At 40.8% G+C, this 17,649-nt stretch overlaps 1 protein-coding gene across 2 annotated transcripts in view; it reads right to left on the bottom strand.

The window, feature by feature from the left end:
* Positions 1–4,729, bottom strand: part of RANBP9 (RAN binding protein 9) — a 76,779-nt gene extending 72,050 nt beyond the window's left edge. Inside the window, exon 1 of one of the 2 annotated variants that reach the window (XM_016123263.2) lies at positions 3,843–4,729. In XM_016123263.2, the coding sequence (XP_015978749.2) occupies positions 3,843–4,410 (568 nt within the window). In that variant the 5' untranslated portion in view covers positions 4,411–4,729. The remainder of the gene's footprint in view (positions 1–3,842) is intronic. The other variant, XM_036237007.1, reaches the window with a different exon arrangement.
* Between the last annotated feature and the right edge of the window lie 12,920 nt (positions 4,730–17,649).

Raw genomic sequence — 17,649 nt, 5'->3', positions numbered from 1 at the left:
GCTCTCTGAATTCAAATACAGTATCTCATGGACCTTTGAGTGCCCAGAACCTGGCACAAAGTAAACAAACATTCACTAAAAACTTGTCAAATGAAAGAATAAGTAAATAGAGAGCAAGGCATATATACAAACTGTCTAGTAGAACACGTGTCCTAGAGCAACTGCTCAATAAATTATCATTACTACTATTTTTCTGTTAAATATGATTATGAGATCACATGATTCTTGCAGTTACCAACTGGCATTTTTATAGCTAAATTTCCCAAAATTCTGGCGAAGGAATCCCTGAGAAAAGCTCCATTTGGTTTTTAAATTCCTTGATTTTGAGGAGTATTACATCATCCCCATTATTCTTTTTTCTTTCTTTTTTCTTTTTTACAATAGAAAAGTTTTATTAGAAGGGAAAGTACACTTCCAGACATGGAAGTGGGCCTGAGCAAGAGAAGAATGGCTCAAAAGGCGATCACCCCCATAATTCTTATAAGACATTTGTATTGGCAGGCAAATATTTGTTGAGATATTTGTTGAACCTTAAGAAGTAAAAGAAATCGGAAAATTAAATTTAGAAAGTGTTAAATGTCTAGTGACTGATGATACTGAGGGCGAAGGGAGTTAGGCACACCAAAAGTTCAACCTATCTGGTGAGATAACTATCATTAATAATGCTTCAATTAAAAAGTACAATTCACTATTTCATTGCTTCCCATCATTCCCAACCTTCGATTACCTTGTGTTTTAAGCTGCCCTTAATCAGTATAATTAAAGTGTCTTGATTTTTCCATGGCATTAGTGTGTTCCAGGTAACACTTTTCCCCCAAAGGAAGTACTTTTAATGTCAACTATTCTTCAAAAAGTTCTAAATGTGATCACTGGATTTCATTTATTTGAGATAATTAAGTCTCACACAAACTGAAATAAACAATATGGTATAGTGGAAAGAGCACTAAATTTAGAATCAGTGAAAATTAGTTTTCAATCCTGGTTTATGACTGGGACAGCCTAACCTCCAGGTGCTCCCACTTTCTCACATCTAAAATGAGAATTCCACCATCTTGTCCAACTCCCCCTTGTATCAAAATGCTTTCTAAAGTATCCAAATAGTGCTAACTTCACAAATATAAAAATGCAATCTGTAACTGAAGCATTTAGACTAATCTCAATTCATATTCCTTAAAATGCTTTAAGATAAAATAAAGTCACTTAGTCAAAGCAGAAAAGAACTGTAAAAATAAAAAGAAAGAAACATGCCTGAGCATTTCAACAGTTGGTGTGTGACTGCTAAGCAAAAGGTCTTTTTAAAAATTTTAGTATACACACTGCTAGTCCTCTGCAATCTAAACTACTTTGTCTGCTTGTCCCATACTGTTTAACATTAATCCCTTCGAATCACTTAAGGCATCATACTGTTTCCAAAAACAATAATTTCAACTTAGAAGAATAACCTCTTAAAAATAGAACATGGTCAGAGCAAAAGAAACCAAGATATTTCTTTCTATTTCAAAGGTAAGGGAAATCCTCATTCTGAAAAATAATTATCATCAACCCTTTGAAATTCTGTCATATGCAAAAATACTTTGTGAACAGTAGCTTTTAATATTAAATAAAATTCATTTCTTATTTTGACTTCAAAGTTTTATTACCCACTACCTATGACACTTCCCCTTTATTCCCTTCCCTTGTTACTGGGACAGAGTTGCCCAGTACTTTTGATGTAGTCCACTCAGAAGGCACACAGAAAAACAACAGGAAAAAACCACCCAACACATTAAAATAACAAGAGGAAGAGGCTGTAGAAAGGGGAAAAAGATAGTGTTTGTGACAGGGGAAAGGGAGAGACAAAGAAAAGACAGAAGAGAGGGACAGAAAAGGACGACAAACAACAATATCTGCTTTTCCGGAAATAATGGTTTATGTTTATAACAGTGAGATTGCCAGAAAGTGAATCCTACTATTACACAACAGAAACTAATGAAGAGGCCAACAGGAAAAATAATTGAGACAGTAGTGCCATAAATATTTCAAACTGCAACCAATTTCACATGTACTTTTCTCTGACCCAAATCATCAATTTTATGTAAAAGTAGTAAAACTACTCAAGCCACGTTATAGTGTTAAATCAACTGTAACCATTAATCACATATCATGGAAATTCAGACCTGGAAATTTCCTTCCCAACAATCCAGCTCAGCTCCCTCATCACTCAGAGGAAGAAATTGAGGCCCTGTTTTGTAACATGCCTAAAAATCACAAATGATTGCAGGACTCTTTGTTCAATCATCTTTCGTTTTTCCTGCCTGATTTTATAAGCTAATTATTAACCATCAACCATAAATTTAAAATAAAGTTTTGTCAAGACTAACAAAAAGCTTTTGGTGGCCGGGTCAGAAGTAAATACTTTACAACACAGCACTGTTCATACAAATTAAAACACAAAATTAAACAACAGTCTTCACAGGTATTAACAAAATGTCCTAACTTAAGAAAAAAAATCAAAGGCTAGATATTTTGAAATTTTCAGCCATTTAGGTTAAGGAGCAAATTTAAAATTTCACAGTTCTTCTCTGGATCTATGGATAAAAAGAATATTCAACAAGGTCTATTTTTGCCTGTGATTCTTTGCAGTCAAATCATCTGGTACATTTCTGTGACCATTCTCCCTTCTGATTAAACAGTAACTTGTTTATCAAGGTTCTTCTCAAATTTCAGTCCTGTACACTTTAAGAATTTAACCACAACGATTGTTTATACCCTCTATAGCTCTGTCACTAGGACCTGATTAAAACCCTCCCTTTGTAGCCAATCAAAATGAGGCTGCTTTGAATGTAAAAGCTCCTGATTCAGGTTTGGGGCCTAAAAACTGGGTATGTTTCCAGACAAGACAGATACATTGGATTGTTCCTTTCCCTCCCCTGCTCTCTAGACAAGTAAACTTGACGCATGCTATTAATTTGGGCTACATTTCAGAAATTCTCATAGCAAGTTATAATTTTACATTCAACTGATCTGCTTAAAGCTTTGTTTTAACACAGCAGAGGTAGGTGAGGGAGGAGGAAGAAGACATGCCTAAGGCTTTTTAATTGCAGGTGTAAAACACACCAATTTTCTTTAAAATACTAAATAACATTTTTTAAAAATCCTTGTTTTCAACCAGACTTCATACAATGCCGACATGTAAATATAGGGCATTTCCAAACAGTAGTGGTAGGTTTCCGCTCCCCGAAGAAAACGCGGACTCCTGAGGTTTCACCTCGTACCCTCCCAGTTGCTTTTAATAAGAGACACTGATGGCAAACTTGGGTCACTTATCCTTTTGTCCCCCTTGACAATCTGTGCCCTACTGATTTCACTGATTACACCTCCCGCTATATTTCTTTTATCTTCCTTAATTAGAAATTATACCCCAGAATTGTACCCCTCTTCCCCCTATGTAAGAAGAGAACGCCTGACCCATCGCCACCTGGAGAACAATGTAATCCAACCCCGAGTCCCTGGATTCCTCTATCCAAGCCCTAAGATTTATCTTTAAGAGAAATCAAAAGCGAGTTGTGTCCTGTCATCCTGGATTCCCTCAAGGTGTCCTACTCCTGGCCTAGGATTGCCCGTTCCATTATACCTAGGAGCAGTATACTCGCCTTCTTTTTCCAAGCATCTGGCCCCTTCCCCTCGCACCTTTCACCGCGACCCCAATCCCACCCTCGGAGAAGCAGCACGGGCGGCGAGTCATCTCCGCGGGCACGCAGCCCCGGGAAGGCGGGGGTCGGGGACAGGTCGAGAGTAGGCACTGGCAGCAAGACACTTCGGGTCAGTGGCCCCACTCCCACCGCAGGACAAACGCCCAGTACCTTTGTAGTGCACCCGCAGGTTGTTCTGCGAAAGGCCGATGTAGCTGAACTTGTCCTTCGGGCTCCAGGACCGAGGCAGCGGCGTCTCCTGCTCGTCCACGGCCGGGTAGAGGCGCTTCAGCCGCCGCTGCAGCTCCTTCTCCTGCTCGTTCAGGGCCGAGTCCCCGTGTGGGAAGGGGGCCGCGGCGCTGCAACCCGCCGCCAGGGCCGGGGCCGGGGCGCCTCCTGCAGGGCCGGAGCCCGTGGCGAGACCCGAGGGCGCGGGGGGCGCGCTGGCGGGGGCGGCGACCGAGGAGGGAGGAGGGGGCGGCGGGGGCGGCGGCGGGGCCGCGGTGGCCGGGGGCGGCGGCGGCGGCGGCGGCGGGTGGAGGAGCAGGGCGGCCGCGGCGGCCCCCAAGCCGCCGCCGCCGCCCGCGCCGCTGCCGCTGCCGGGCGAGCCGGCCGGAGAAGAGCCGGCGCTGACTGCCGGGGGCGCGGGCAGGACGACTCCGGAGACCGGGGCTACGGCTGCCGGCGATGGTGGCGGCAGCTGCTGCTGTTGCTGCTGCGGCGGCGGCTGCCCGGACATCCCGGCCGCGACTCAGCCTGCGGCCACCTCCACCTCTTCTCCTTCCTCCTCGGCGTCCCGGGGGCGCTGTCGCTGCGGCCGCCGGCACCAGGCGCCCAGTCCGCCCGCCCCGGAAGCAGGCGGCGGGCCGCGCGCCGAGGGAGAGCGCGACGGTTGGGGGGCTCGGAGACCGGGAGTGCGCCGCGGGCCTGGGGAGGCCCCAGAGAACGTTGGCCGGAGCGCGGGCGCGAGCCGAGGCGCCGAGGGCGGGGGCGAGGCGGGAGCGCGGGCGGAGGAGGCGCGGTGGCAGCCGCCGCGGCCGCTGCTCTCGCGGCTGTTTCCCGGCGGGCGGGCCGAGCCGGCGCGAGACGCTGCGCGCGGGCGGCGCTGGGCGAGGAGGCGGGGACGGGGCGCGCGAGCGGTGCGGTGGGCGGGGGAGCGCGGGGGGCGACGCGCGCGGCCGGGACGGCGGAGTCCCCTTCCCCGGCCGCCAGCCGCTGGCGGACGGGACGCGGGGTCCGGGCGCGGGGTCCTTTCCTCCTACCGGAGCCCGCTGCCTCCCCCAGCTCGCCCCGGCCCTACCCGGGAGAATCTCCTCCTACTTTACTTCTTTTTGTTGTCGGCGCCCCACCTCCCCACCGTAGGGTTCCCCTTGGAGTGTCGGTGCTGCTCCTCGCCCAGACGAAAGTAATCGAGTCCCGCTGGGGCCGCCGCGAGCCCGGCTCCGGGAGCCCTAACCGGGTCCCGAGGTGAGCAGTCTGGAGAGTGCCCGCGGGTTCCCCAGGACAGGTTCCTGTTGGCCGCCTCCCTCTTTCTGAACCTGCTGTTCTTGCTTCACAGTATTTAATACGTTAACGTTATCATACGAGTGGAAACCATTTCCGAAGAGGCAAAGTCTCCCACTTAAAATAGTGAGCATTGTATTAATTTTATGAGGACTTAAAGTGAACTTATAGTGGTGGGAGGTGTAACAGGAATACTAATAAAGACTGGCATATCTTCAAAGAGCAGGAACGTGAGCTGTATGAAGAGAAGGTTATAGTTTGTAGTTAGGAAGGGCTTCTAGAGACGTCAGAACGTTTTATAGACTCATTAATTTTCATAACAGGCCTCTTTGTTAGGTAGCAAAGAATTATGCCCATTTTTTAAACAAGGAATATTCACTGAGGTCAGCAGAGTCAAAAATAGGACTTCCTACTTTGCAATTCCCAATAGAGTGCTTGGTCCACTGTTCGGGCACAATTTGCCAAGTGTTGCTCTCTGATCCATCCTAGCATTACTATTTTGATTTCACCACTTCCCTATGTTTACGTTATGTGTTCCTTAGCTGGCAAAATAGAGTGTTACACGTACAAACTACACGATATAAATTCTGGTATTTTGTTTGCTTCCCAAAATATGATGGTAATTGGCCAAATAAGCAAGGAACAATTTGCTGAATAGAGATTTATTTTGTTTTGATGAGGGTAGGTGAACGGTGATGTAACTCAAAGCTCTCAATACCGGCCAGAATTAATAGTCATATAATCTAATTTCTCAATTTCCCAGACAACTAGATACCCACTTGTCCTTTAATAAAAATATACAATAATTCTAACCTATTGTGTGATGACTCAACCCATTGCACTTTAAATTACAGGATGTCATTGTAGCTAACTAGTTCTAAAACTTTCATTTATATTACCATAACAATGAGTTAAATGTAAGCCAATCTCTATTTAAATATTGGCTAGCCAAGGTAGAATAAATGGGCTCCAGGCCTCATCGAACTTTCTTGAAATCATCAAGGTTTTGTTTATGAAGGTGTACTTTTTTGTTTGCTTTATTTAAAAACTGTTTAGAACTCTACATATCCTAAGAATGGATAAGAGAGTAAAAATATCTGACATTTTGTCAGAAGCTTTTTTTTATAAAAGTGGCTGGTTGTTCTCTAAACAAGCAATCTCAAGAAATTAATGATTTCAGTTTGGGGAAGGACGCTGTGAAGTGGGCACTACTCATACTGAAGGTGGCAGACAACATTGATAATGTCATTTTAGAAAACTATGTATTTGGTGATATTTATAAAAAGACATGAAGGTGTTCATGCTTTTCGACTTATTCCTACAAAAAAAAATCAAAACAAAGCAAGAAAAGCTAAAATGTGGAAGAAATTTAGCCCTAAAAATGGTCAACAGGAAGTATTGATAGATGAAATACCAAAGCAAACTAAATGGTCAACATGAAGAGACCATTTGAAGAAAGCATTGTATATATGCCACTCAATGGAATTAAGACTGCAGAAGCACATATAGCACATTTGGTCGATTTTTTTTTTTTTTAATGCATCCTCTCTGAAAATTGAAATTGCCAAAAGAATGAGACCAACCAATTAGAAAAAGACACTCTTCCTTCTTGATTTAGTCAGTGGATATTGGACTCTATTTCAGACCCACTCTCTCCAGGCCTCTTGCACAGGCACAGGCTGAAAGAAATATTAAATGGCCTCAAAAAATGGCTTTGAATATATGGAAAAGTTATTTAGATGTGCTAAAAGGAACAAGGCTATACAATAGTTATTTATTGCTAAAATTGTTACCAAAAAGACATAAAAGAAGATCCCCAAATATTTTTATAATGGACAGTTATAATACATAATTAAACCAAATTTTAATTATGAAATAGTAGACTTGTACATAGAGATGTAAGTGGTAAAAATCTATTTGCCTTGAACTTCTTCACACTCTTTTTGCACCTTTGTTTTGGGTCTTTACTATGTATTGCTGTAATATTGATATATATCTGCTGAGGTTCTCAGTAGTTAACAATAGGAGACAATTATGGCTTTCTTAAACAGCAGGAACTTATTGGAGAGATATTGGACAATTCTCATAATTGACCAGAAAATTGGACAACCAGCCCACATTCAAGGGCAGGGGGATAATAAAGGACATGAATATCAAAAGATGGGGATCTTGCAGGCCATCTTTGAAAGCTGCATATCACAAAGTTGTTGCAACTTCCAGTGAACCCAGGGAAACTGGACTTGCCACACACACACCAAATATAGCTCTAGACCATGAATTGTCAAACTTTTTCTGAAATGGGTCAGATAGTACATATTTCAGGCTATATAGGCCATATAGTGTCTGTCACAACTATACAACTTTGTCATTGTGGATGAAGCCATAGACAATCTATAAACCAATAGATGTGGCTGTGTTCAGGTAAAACTTTATTATAAAAAAGATAGCAAGCTGGATTTGGCCTGCAGACTATAGTTTGTGATCCCTATGCTAGACCAATTTAATAATATCCCTTATAAACTATTCTCAACACTAAATGACAAGACCAAGTCACTGGCAATGAAATTCCAGCATTCAATAAATTCACTTTATTTTAAGAATGTGTCCTGCACTCTAGAGTTCTAGACAAGCCTGCCATGTGTAAATAGAGTCAGGATATTTTGGCAGCTAATGTGTAGTAAATTGAAATGCATGGCAAATGACTGAACAGTGCTAAGAAACTACAGCAGAAGGGGGTCCCAACTGGGAGTGGACTGTCGGCATTTATTAAGCACCTATTAAGTAGGGGAACCCTGTGTTAGGTTCTGGGCCTGGAATAAGAAAAAGAGGAAAGAGGGATTACAGAGCTGAACACATGAATTAGAGCGGTGCTTCCTAAACCTGAATGTAGGGATTTGCTGAGTGGAACCCAGGATTCTGCATTTCTCACAAGCTTCCAGGTGGTGTCACTGCTTCTTGGCCATGGACCATCCTTTGAATATGAATAGCAAGGACTTAGAGAAACAGTTAATGCTCTTTAGAAATAAGGGCTTCAAAGAGTCCAAGGCCAGACAGACAAAGCCTAACGAGGGAGGACTTTACATGCTGTCTTGGCCAGTCTGGGAAGGCGATGCTGGCTATAAACAGACAGAGAAAGTATTCCTGGGGCTTAGAATTCAGGGTGAAGGAATCTGCAGAATCACATGGAATAATACAAACACATGCTTCCATATTCATGTGTGAATAAAATGGCTACATCCCAGTATTAATAAAATACATGTGAAAAACTAAAAGTTATTAAATTTAGAAAAAACTTTGTTTTATTAATCTGTTTTAGAAAACTTTGAACAAAAATTGGAGTTTTGGCTTAAAGAATCTGAGCTAATAATTATTTAACAAGTCAATCTACTTTTGATCTCTCGATTTTCCTCTTAATTTTTCCTTCTGCTTTTTCTAGTTCACTGTAACTCTTTCATTTGCCAAAGCTCACATTTTTTTCCTTTCATATTGATTTCTATGTTCACTCTTTCTTGTTTCTTTATAGCAATACGAAAAATGCACCCGAAATGGAGTAACAACAGGAAGCAAATAGCAGAAACTCACTTCCTTTGTGCTGTCTCCCTCAGTGCTGTTGGTAGGCCAGACGAGGTTCTTGATGGAATCATGGAATGCAAAGGCTGCCCTAGAATTTCTCTAAGTTCCAGGCAATGCCACCTACTGGCCTAGGAATGGCCATGGATTCAGTGGATTCTAAAACGTGCAGGCAGCCAAAAGCATGGTTTTAGTACATTCAGGCTGTTATAACAAAATAAAATAGACTGTCTAGCTTATAAACAACAAATGTTTATTTCTCACAGATCTGGAGGCTTGGGAAGTCCAAGAACACAGCGCTGGCAACTTTTAGTGTCTGGTGAGAACCTGCTTCCTGGTTCATAAATGGCTGTCTTCTCACTGGGGTCTCTCTGGAGTCTCTTTTACAAGGGCACTAATCCCATTCATGAGGCTCCACCTTCATAACCTAGTCACTTCCCAAAGGCCCCACCTCCAAATACCATCACATTGGGGATTACGTTTCTACTTATGAATTTTGGGGGGACACAAATTTTTAGTCTATAGCTACAAAGTTAAGGAAAAAAAAAACAGGAAAAAGGAAGATAAAAGATGGAAATAGAAAAAATGGGAGAGGAATAAAAGATAATGATATGTCCTTAAATGATAATAATAATTAGTTCCCCAAAGTGCTAGACATCGCTGTAAGCTATAACTTGCCTACTCACTGGGGGTTAGCCCTCTTATTTTTCTGAGACATGGGGTGCATTTCAGTCATGGTTTACTGAGTCCTTACTATATGTAATACATAGTGCTAAATAGCAGATGGACATTAAAAAAAGAAAAAGAGGATCTTAAGGTCCTTGCTCTCTAAAAGTTTATAGTTTTGTGGGAAAGGATATTATTTACACAACAAATTTCTCAGAGTAGAGGGAAAAGTACTATATAATAGAGACAAAAAGCACCATATTCTAGGAAAAGTAATTCTCCATTCTAACCCGTTATTATAGGTAAAATGAATTAAGTTTTCAATTTAATTTTCTTTACACTTAGGTTAGAGCATGGGGATACACACAAACGCACACACATATCTTTTTTTTTTTTTATCATTATAGTCCTTAAAGAAGGTGCAAGGCCTAATTTTCAATCTAAGTAAATATCAAAAGAAAGTAACTTAGTGAAACAATTCATGTCACAATTCACTCTTTTGTCATTTTATGCTTGGTTATTAATTTTTATAATATTTTTGTTTTCCCTAAGTGTTTTTAGAGATATGCAAGAGAAAATATGCTCAGCAATATATGAGGCTTTTCCAAATTGTCATATTTCAAAGATGTCAGAATATCTGTATCTTAAAAGCAGCATAAACTGTTTGAAAGACTTCTTTAGTATTTTTCTACCTTCAACTATAATTAGTTTATCTTACAAATATTTAACTTTGAAACAGATATCAATTATTTAAAGCAGCATTGGCTGTGGGTTAACTGGTCTGTCTCAGTCCTTCATATGTGCCCTACGCCACTGTCCATCTGAAAACTTCTCATAGATAATTGATCTTCATCAGCATTCTGAAGAGGCTTAAAATCTTTCTAATTCTTAAACTCCAAATCCCATCATAGCATATTATGCCACCCTATATAATTCCATAAGTATAATGAAAATCTACATGATTATAGAACAACAAAGCCATAGTAACATGTGGATATTGAGTGGTTGGCTAGGCTTCTCGATGACCAAGTGCATATTTCCACGAAGTATAGTAACCTCATCACATATGTGATGCAACTTGTACTTGGCAAAATGATGAACAAGAATTTTAACAAGAACCTCTGGCCTGCTTCTAAGGAGTCAAGACTGGGTATTCAATGTGAATATAAGTGTGCAAGTACTGCCCTGATCAGATTCTTCTAATGTGTACATCCCTCTTTATCTTGGCGTAGTTGGGTAAGCATACACATCTAAACACTGTTGTAGACCCCAAAATGGCTCCCCAAATATCCACGTGTGAACCTGTGAATGTGACCTTATTTGCAAAGAGGTTCACTGTAAATGTGATTAAATTAATAATCCTGAATTATCCCGGTGTGCCTTAAGGCCAATGGCAAGTGCCCTTATAAAGAGAGGCAGAGGGAGATTTAAGGTAGACGAGAAGGCTCACACAGAGAAGACCATGTGAAGGCAGAGGAGAGAGAGATGCAGCCACAAGCCAAGGAATGCCAACAGTCACCAGAAGCTGGAAGAGGCAAAGAATGGATTCTCTCCTACAGAACTAAAGGGAGTTCACTCCTCTCAACAGCTTGATCTTGGACTTCTGGCCTCCAGAACTATGAGAGGATAAACTTCCACTATTTTAAGCCACCAAGTTTGTGGTAATTTGTTATGGTAACCATAGAAAACCAATGTACATATAGTCACACTTCAAACCTTTTTAGATTATCAGGGAAAAAAGTTGTATAAAGGTAAGAAGATTAAATATATCACATTTTGTGGAAGCCAAAGTAATACATCAACACATCTCCCACGTCAAAATTGCAATCTTTTAATTTGAATGTACTTTTCTGTAAGATTCAGAGCTCATGAGTCATGTAAACTGTATACATCAGTAAGGTAAATCTAGGTTTACTACTTGTCTTCATAACAATCTCTCTCTCTCTCTCTTTTCTCTCTCTCTCTCTCTCTCTCTCTCTCTCTCTCTCTCTCTCTCTCTCTCTCTCTCTCTCCCCAGTAAAGGAAGGGATCATAAGCATTCTGGTTTGATCAAAAAATAATTTTATGATTTGAGTATGACTGAAATGGCTTTTCTACTTGGCAGAAGCATAAATGCCATAAAACTGCCTTAAGGACATTATTAGAGGGTCACCTTGGCTGCCACAGCTCAAGTCTGTTACTTTTTAACCATTACATACCTAATGTCATGTATGTTATGCTTTAAAAATCTGACTCTGTAAGGATAACTTTGTGAGATAGGTCAAGTATCTCACATTAAGATTCCCAGCAGCAAACCCTTGGATGAGGGTGATTTTTCAGATATAAGTGATTTTTTCGAGAGTGCTCCTAAGTGAAATCCATAAGAGAATAAGGGAAGCAGGGTAGGGCAGGGGAAGAAGCCAGGTAAAGATAAGGGTTCAGTGAAGCCTGGCTTCAGTAGGACCCCACAGGAAGCTCTGGAGTGTATGGCACTGCAGAATTGTTTCAGCTTAGGCAAGAGTCCAGAACTTTTATAACCTGTATTAATCATGCATTAGTTGCAGACCGCCTACCTCCTTGGGGGAGCTTAACGTCCTGGGCATCTCTGGGGAAAGAGGCTCCCTTCAGGCAAGGGCAATTCTTTGGAGAAAGGTGTGGCATGAGGCATTGGCAACTAACACAGCAGTCCGAAAATGGGCGAACTGGCAAGTAATGGGAACTGGTCAGGATACCAATAACATTTAGGGATGCACGGACTCTGCTTCAAATGGCATTTCTAATCACACAGCTGTGATCATTTTAGTGAATACTTCTGCATAAGAGAATTTTCTGAAAGAAAAAAATGTTTGCATTACTAAAGAGAGTTAGAACTTCACAAGTCTTGCATATTATATTATGGAGTTATAATCAGCAAATACTTGCAAATTTTCATAGGAATAATCTGAGAAGAGAGTCTTTTGTAAAGAAATCTGTTTTCAGTATGTACGTGTAAGCAGGAGCACAGCCTTAAGTTTGACGTGCTGCCGTGCTTAAAGCTGACCTCCATCCTGTTTATTTTCATGGCCTGTATGTCTTTTTCCATTCTCTATTGGTTCCATGAATGTCTGTCTGTGTCAGCGTGGTTTATTTTAGTTTGTAAGGTCCTAACAGGTACAGGTCACAACTGTTTATTGTTTTCTATGTAGGATGTTGCACAATTATGTGCTTAATAACTACTTGTTGTTGGTGATGCAGTATAGACACCTGACTATTTGCTTTTTGATGATGACAGTAATGTTCTATTTAATAATTGCCAGGCTTTAACCATATGACTCAGGCATCATCCTAAACAGGACATGCACACTCAAATATCTCCAAGAGCCAAATAGATCATGTAAAAGAGTGAACCAGGTTAGGTATAAAATGACAGAGAACAGTGGGAGCTGTAACAGATTGGAGAGTGTCAAGGAATTCACATCAGAATGTTTGAAACACTACACAGCACAAGCCAAACAAAATATTTCTATGTGTCGTATCTAGCTAATGGGTCACCAGTTAGTGGCCTAAAGGCTGGTCTGAGCTCAGAGCTGGAAATTAAGACCAAACACAGATGTCCTGGATGCGCTATGCAGTCTTACATCTCTGCCTGGCTCACTGAAGAGCCCCGAAATGTTACTATTTGCCTCTGCCCACAGTGGATGATTAGAAGCACTGAATTTTTTCAGTCATGCTGCTCTGCCTGTAGAACCAGACCTCAAGATTTTCAGATACTTTCTGTCTTGCCAGGGAAATCTGAGTCATAGGTGCCCCATTACTTAACGCAACCATGAGAAACACCTTAAAAGAGCCCATTTCCTATTGTGGTGCCCTACATCTAGTAGGCACTCCTTAAATACTTCCTGATGCTATGAACAAACTAGTTTCAAAATGCTTGTTTCTGGATCTTTATAATCCACCCCATGATTTTCATTCTAAGAATGTTGTTTTTCACAGTGTGATTATGATGCCAAGATTACACGTATGAATAGCATGGTGACGAGGATGTGGAGAAATCAGAATCCTCATACACTGCTGGTAGGAATGAAAAATAGAGCAGCCACTCTGAAAAACATTATGGTGGTTCCTCAAAAGTTTAAACAGAGTTACCATATGACCCACCAATTCTTTTCCTAAGTATTTTCCCAAGAGGAATGAAAACATGTCCACAAAATACTTATACACCAATATTCATGGCAGCATTGTTAATAATAGTCCAAAGGTGGAAACAATCCAAATGTCTACCAATAGATGAAAAAATAAATAAAATAGTATATCCATACAAAGGAACAGCCTTTCACAATAAAAAGGAATGACATACTGGTACACGCTGCAACATGGATGAACCTTACAAACATTATGCTAAGTGAAGGAAGCCAGTCACAAACACCATGTATTTTGTAATTCCATTTATATGAAATTTCCAGAGTAGGCCAATGCATAGAGACAGAAGTAAATTAGTGGTTGCTAGGAGCTGAGGGGAGGAGGGAATGGGAAGTGACTGTTACAGGGGTTCTTTCTGAGGTGATAAAAATATTCCGAAATTCAGTGCGGTGGTTGCACAACTTCTGAATTTACTAAAAACCATTGTACACTTTAAATGGATAAATTATGTGGTAAGTGAATTATATCTCAATAAAGCTGTTATTTAAAAAATGATTATGTGTACTATGAAGGTTTATGTCATAGCCACCAAATAGCGTTCATGTGAATCTACTATGGTATGACTTTCGATGCTTCTCTCACTGTGTGGTACATACTAGGTGATCAATAAATGTTTGTTAAATGAATGTTAAATATATTTCTAAAAAACAGAATATTCAGTGAATTAAGGTGGGGGAGTCTGATCAATTTAACTTTCTAAATTTCTGGAGAATATCCTGAAAATCTGTGGATTTTCTTTCCTGCCAGAAAGAACCTAACATGAAATCTGGCCTATGATGCTTTCAATAAAAATCAGTTTATTTGTTGATTTTTTTGAACAATTTAAAAATAGTTTTAAAGTTTATTATTCCACTTTCTTATATCAATTTTGTCAGCTTTATAATGGATCATCAATGGAAACAGAGGTAGCAATTCGAAAAGACCAATATTACTTGTGTTCAATAGTTGAAGTTACACTTAACTAAGAAATGGACTTTTGAATGTTATGTGTTGAATAAATGGACTAGTACGGTGGTTCTCAAACTTTAAAAATACTTCAGAATCACCTGAAGGATACATCCAGGGTGGGGCCTACAAATTTACATTTCCACAAATTCCTAGGTTAAGCTGATACTTCTAATCTGGGGACTCTGAGAAACACTGGACTAGAATTTCTCCTTTTTTAAATTTATTTTTTAAATTTTGAAACAATCACAAAGTTACAGAAAATTTGGAAATACAGTAAAAGAAATTTTATTTTACTGAGCTGTTTGGGAATAAGTTGCCAATATAATGTCCATCACAATTCTAATAGTTTAGTGTGGGATTCCTACAAAGATACTCTACGTAACCAAAGTATGACCATCACAATCGGGAAAGGAACATTGATGCATCGCTACCATTTAATCTTCACAACCTATTATAAAATTTCAAATTACCGCCTATAACATTTAGTTGTCGTTTCTGTACCCATGGAACAGTTCCTAGCCTCTACTGTTGCAACAAAATCAGACTGGTGAGAAACCGAGCAGCTCTCAGAGAATTAGAGGACTCAAATTTATTACACCAGAGATCCTAGAAAAGCTAGCGCTCTGAAGATCTGGGCCCCGAGCTCAAGGGTAACCTTACTTTCATAGGGCTTAACAAGCAAAGGGGACACATCTTTTATCTAGACAGAACAAGCAAAGGGGAGGAGGGTGAGTCCTCAGTTGATCTCGAGGTCGCCGTGCCCTTCGGCCTATGTGGTAAGCATGTCAACAGGAGCAGAATAAAGAGCTGATTATTAGGTTAGCCATTTGAGTGGGAAATTCCTCTTCAATACTTTTGAAGATCACGAGTCAATTATTTTTTAGAGTGTCCCCCAATGTGAATTTGTCCGATATTTTCTCACGAATAGATGCAAGGTATGCAACTTGGGCCGAAACAGTATATTAATGTCTCTGTGTTCGTCTCAATACATCCTATCAGGTGTCACATAATTTTAATGATCCCATTAATGATGATGTTGACTTTGGTTATTTAATAAAGGTGACATTTGCCAGGTTAATCTACTATAAAGTTACTCCTTTTCCTCTTTGTAATTAACAAATATTTTGTGGAGAAATATTTTCAAATGATCTAAATATTTCTTATCAAACTTTCAGTTTGTTCATTTGATTGTTTATTTACATCTTCATGGACTCATGGCTTCCTAATTTATTCAACAAATTCATAATCTACTACTACTATCATATATTTTTGATGCTGAAATTATGCCTGGTTTGGCCTATGGGAGCCCTTTCAAGCTCGGCTTCTATGTCCTTCTGACATGTCCCCATTATTCTTTGGGCACTTCCTTACTTTCTGACACAACAAAGTGCTCCAGATTCCTTTTGTACTTTCCATGCTACAGCCCTAGGAATCAGTCATTTTTCCAAGGGGCCATGGTTCTCTTTAGTTGAGAATGATATTTGAAACCCAAATCTGGGTCCCGGGCGTGCTTATTGCTATTGGAGTATTGCCACCCTTAGGCCTTCTCACTGAGAGCTAAGGTACACATACTATATATATTGCTGCGTAACAGATCACCACAAATTTAGCAGCCTTTAAGACAACATAAAGTTACTTTCTTATGGTTTTTGAGGTCAGGAGTCCTGGCATGTCTTAGGGGGCTCCTCTGCTTCAGGGTCTCACAAAGTATCAGCTGGGGCTGAGGTTTTATCTCCAGGCTCAACTGGGGAAAATCTACTTCCAAGCTTATATAGTAGCAGAATTCAGTTCCCTGTGGATTTGTTGGACTGAGGGCTTCAGTTTCTTACTGGCTGTGGGCTGGAGGTTGCCCTTAGTTCCTTGCCACGTGGGCCTCTCCACAGAGCAACTCTCAACATAGCAGCTTGCTTCACTGAAGCCAGCAAGGGAGAGGGTGTCCAGGCAAGATTACATTACAATCTTATGTAATATAAAACAGAAATCACATTCTATTATCTTTGCTTTCTATTCTGTTGGTTAGAAGCAAGTCATACATCTGCCACACTTGAGGGGAGGGAAGTACACAAGGGTATGTATAACAGAAGGTGTAGATCACTGGGGACCATCTTAGAAGTGTCTTACAGCAATTACCTTTCCAAGTGGCAGAGGCAAAGGAGATTCAGGCCTCCCAAAGTGAATAATCGGAGGCTATGTTCAAGCCTGCCTGCTACAATATATATGTGCATTGTACATCTAATTTTATGTTTCTATCATCTACTCTATCTTGTTTATCTATCTTTCTATCTTGAAAATCATGGTTCACATTAATACACCTAATTCCAATCCAATACCACAGTGTTCATTTAGCTTTTTCTCTTTCTATTTTTGTAAGTCCCTTCTCTGACAGTGAGAAATCTTCATATATTTGTTTATTTGATCAATTTCCTATCTCCACTGCTACCCCTCCCTTCTTACAGATGCTTCCCTCTCTGCTGGAGCTGTGACATTCCAAGTCAGGCTGAGGTCACATGGGGATGGCTTGGTCCTCATGCTCAGACTCTGACACACACGTGGAGCCACTTGTATGTGGATGGTCCCTCACTCTCATTGACTCTGACTCCCAAGTCAGGCCTCCTATTTCATAGAGGCCCCTTTACTTTGTTAGGATTCTGACACACTACAGCTAACCCTCTCTCTCCACACCATGGATGTCCACCTCACTTCACTCTGCCCATCTAATACTTTAAGACTGAATAATCTTGGAAGAAAGGGAAAGAAGAAAAAGACCTCATTTCTCTTTAATGATTCCGTTTTTTTCCCTCATTAAATACAATTCTCTTCCCCTCCCCCAAAGATGGGAGAGTAGGTACAAAACATTCCCGGAACAGATGGTGTAAAATGCAAGTGGCTATTCTATAAATTTGCAGCCTATTAGCTGGAGTTGAAGGAACCCAAATGTGTGAAGCAGCGGAAAAAAATATAAAGAACAAAGGGAAACATGCATGTATAGTCTTCATTCTACCTCTGTGCTTTGCTCGAGCTCATCTATTTTCCAGTTCGAAATCTCCACTTTTCTGTTCTTTACATTAGTCAGTTCCTCGCTTCATCCAAGGGCCGACTCATAAGGTTCCTTCTACCACAGAAGACCCTCGCT

The sequence above is a fragment of the Rousettus aegyptiacus genome, unplaced genomic scaffold (genome assembly GCF_014176215.1).
Source record: "Rousettus aegyptiacus isolate mRouAeg1 unplaced genomic scaffold, mRouAeg1.p scaffold_m13_p_1, whole genome shotgun sequence".
Classification (NCBI taxonomy): Eukaryota; Metazoa; Chordata; class Mammalia; order Chiroptera; family Pteropodidae; genus Rousettus; species Rousettus aegyptiacus.
This window is presented reverse-complemented; position numbering and strand designations above follow the sequence as displayed.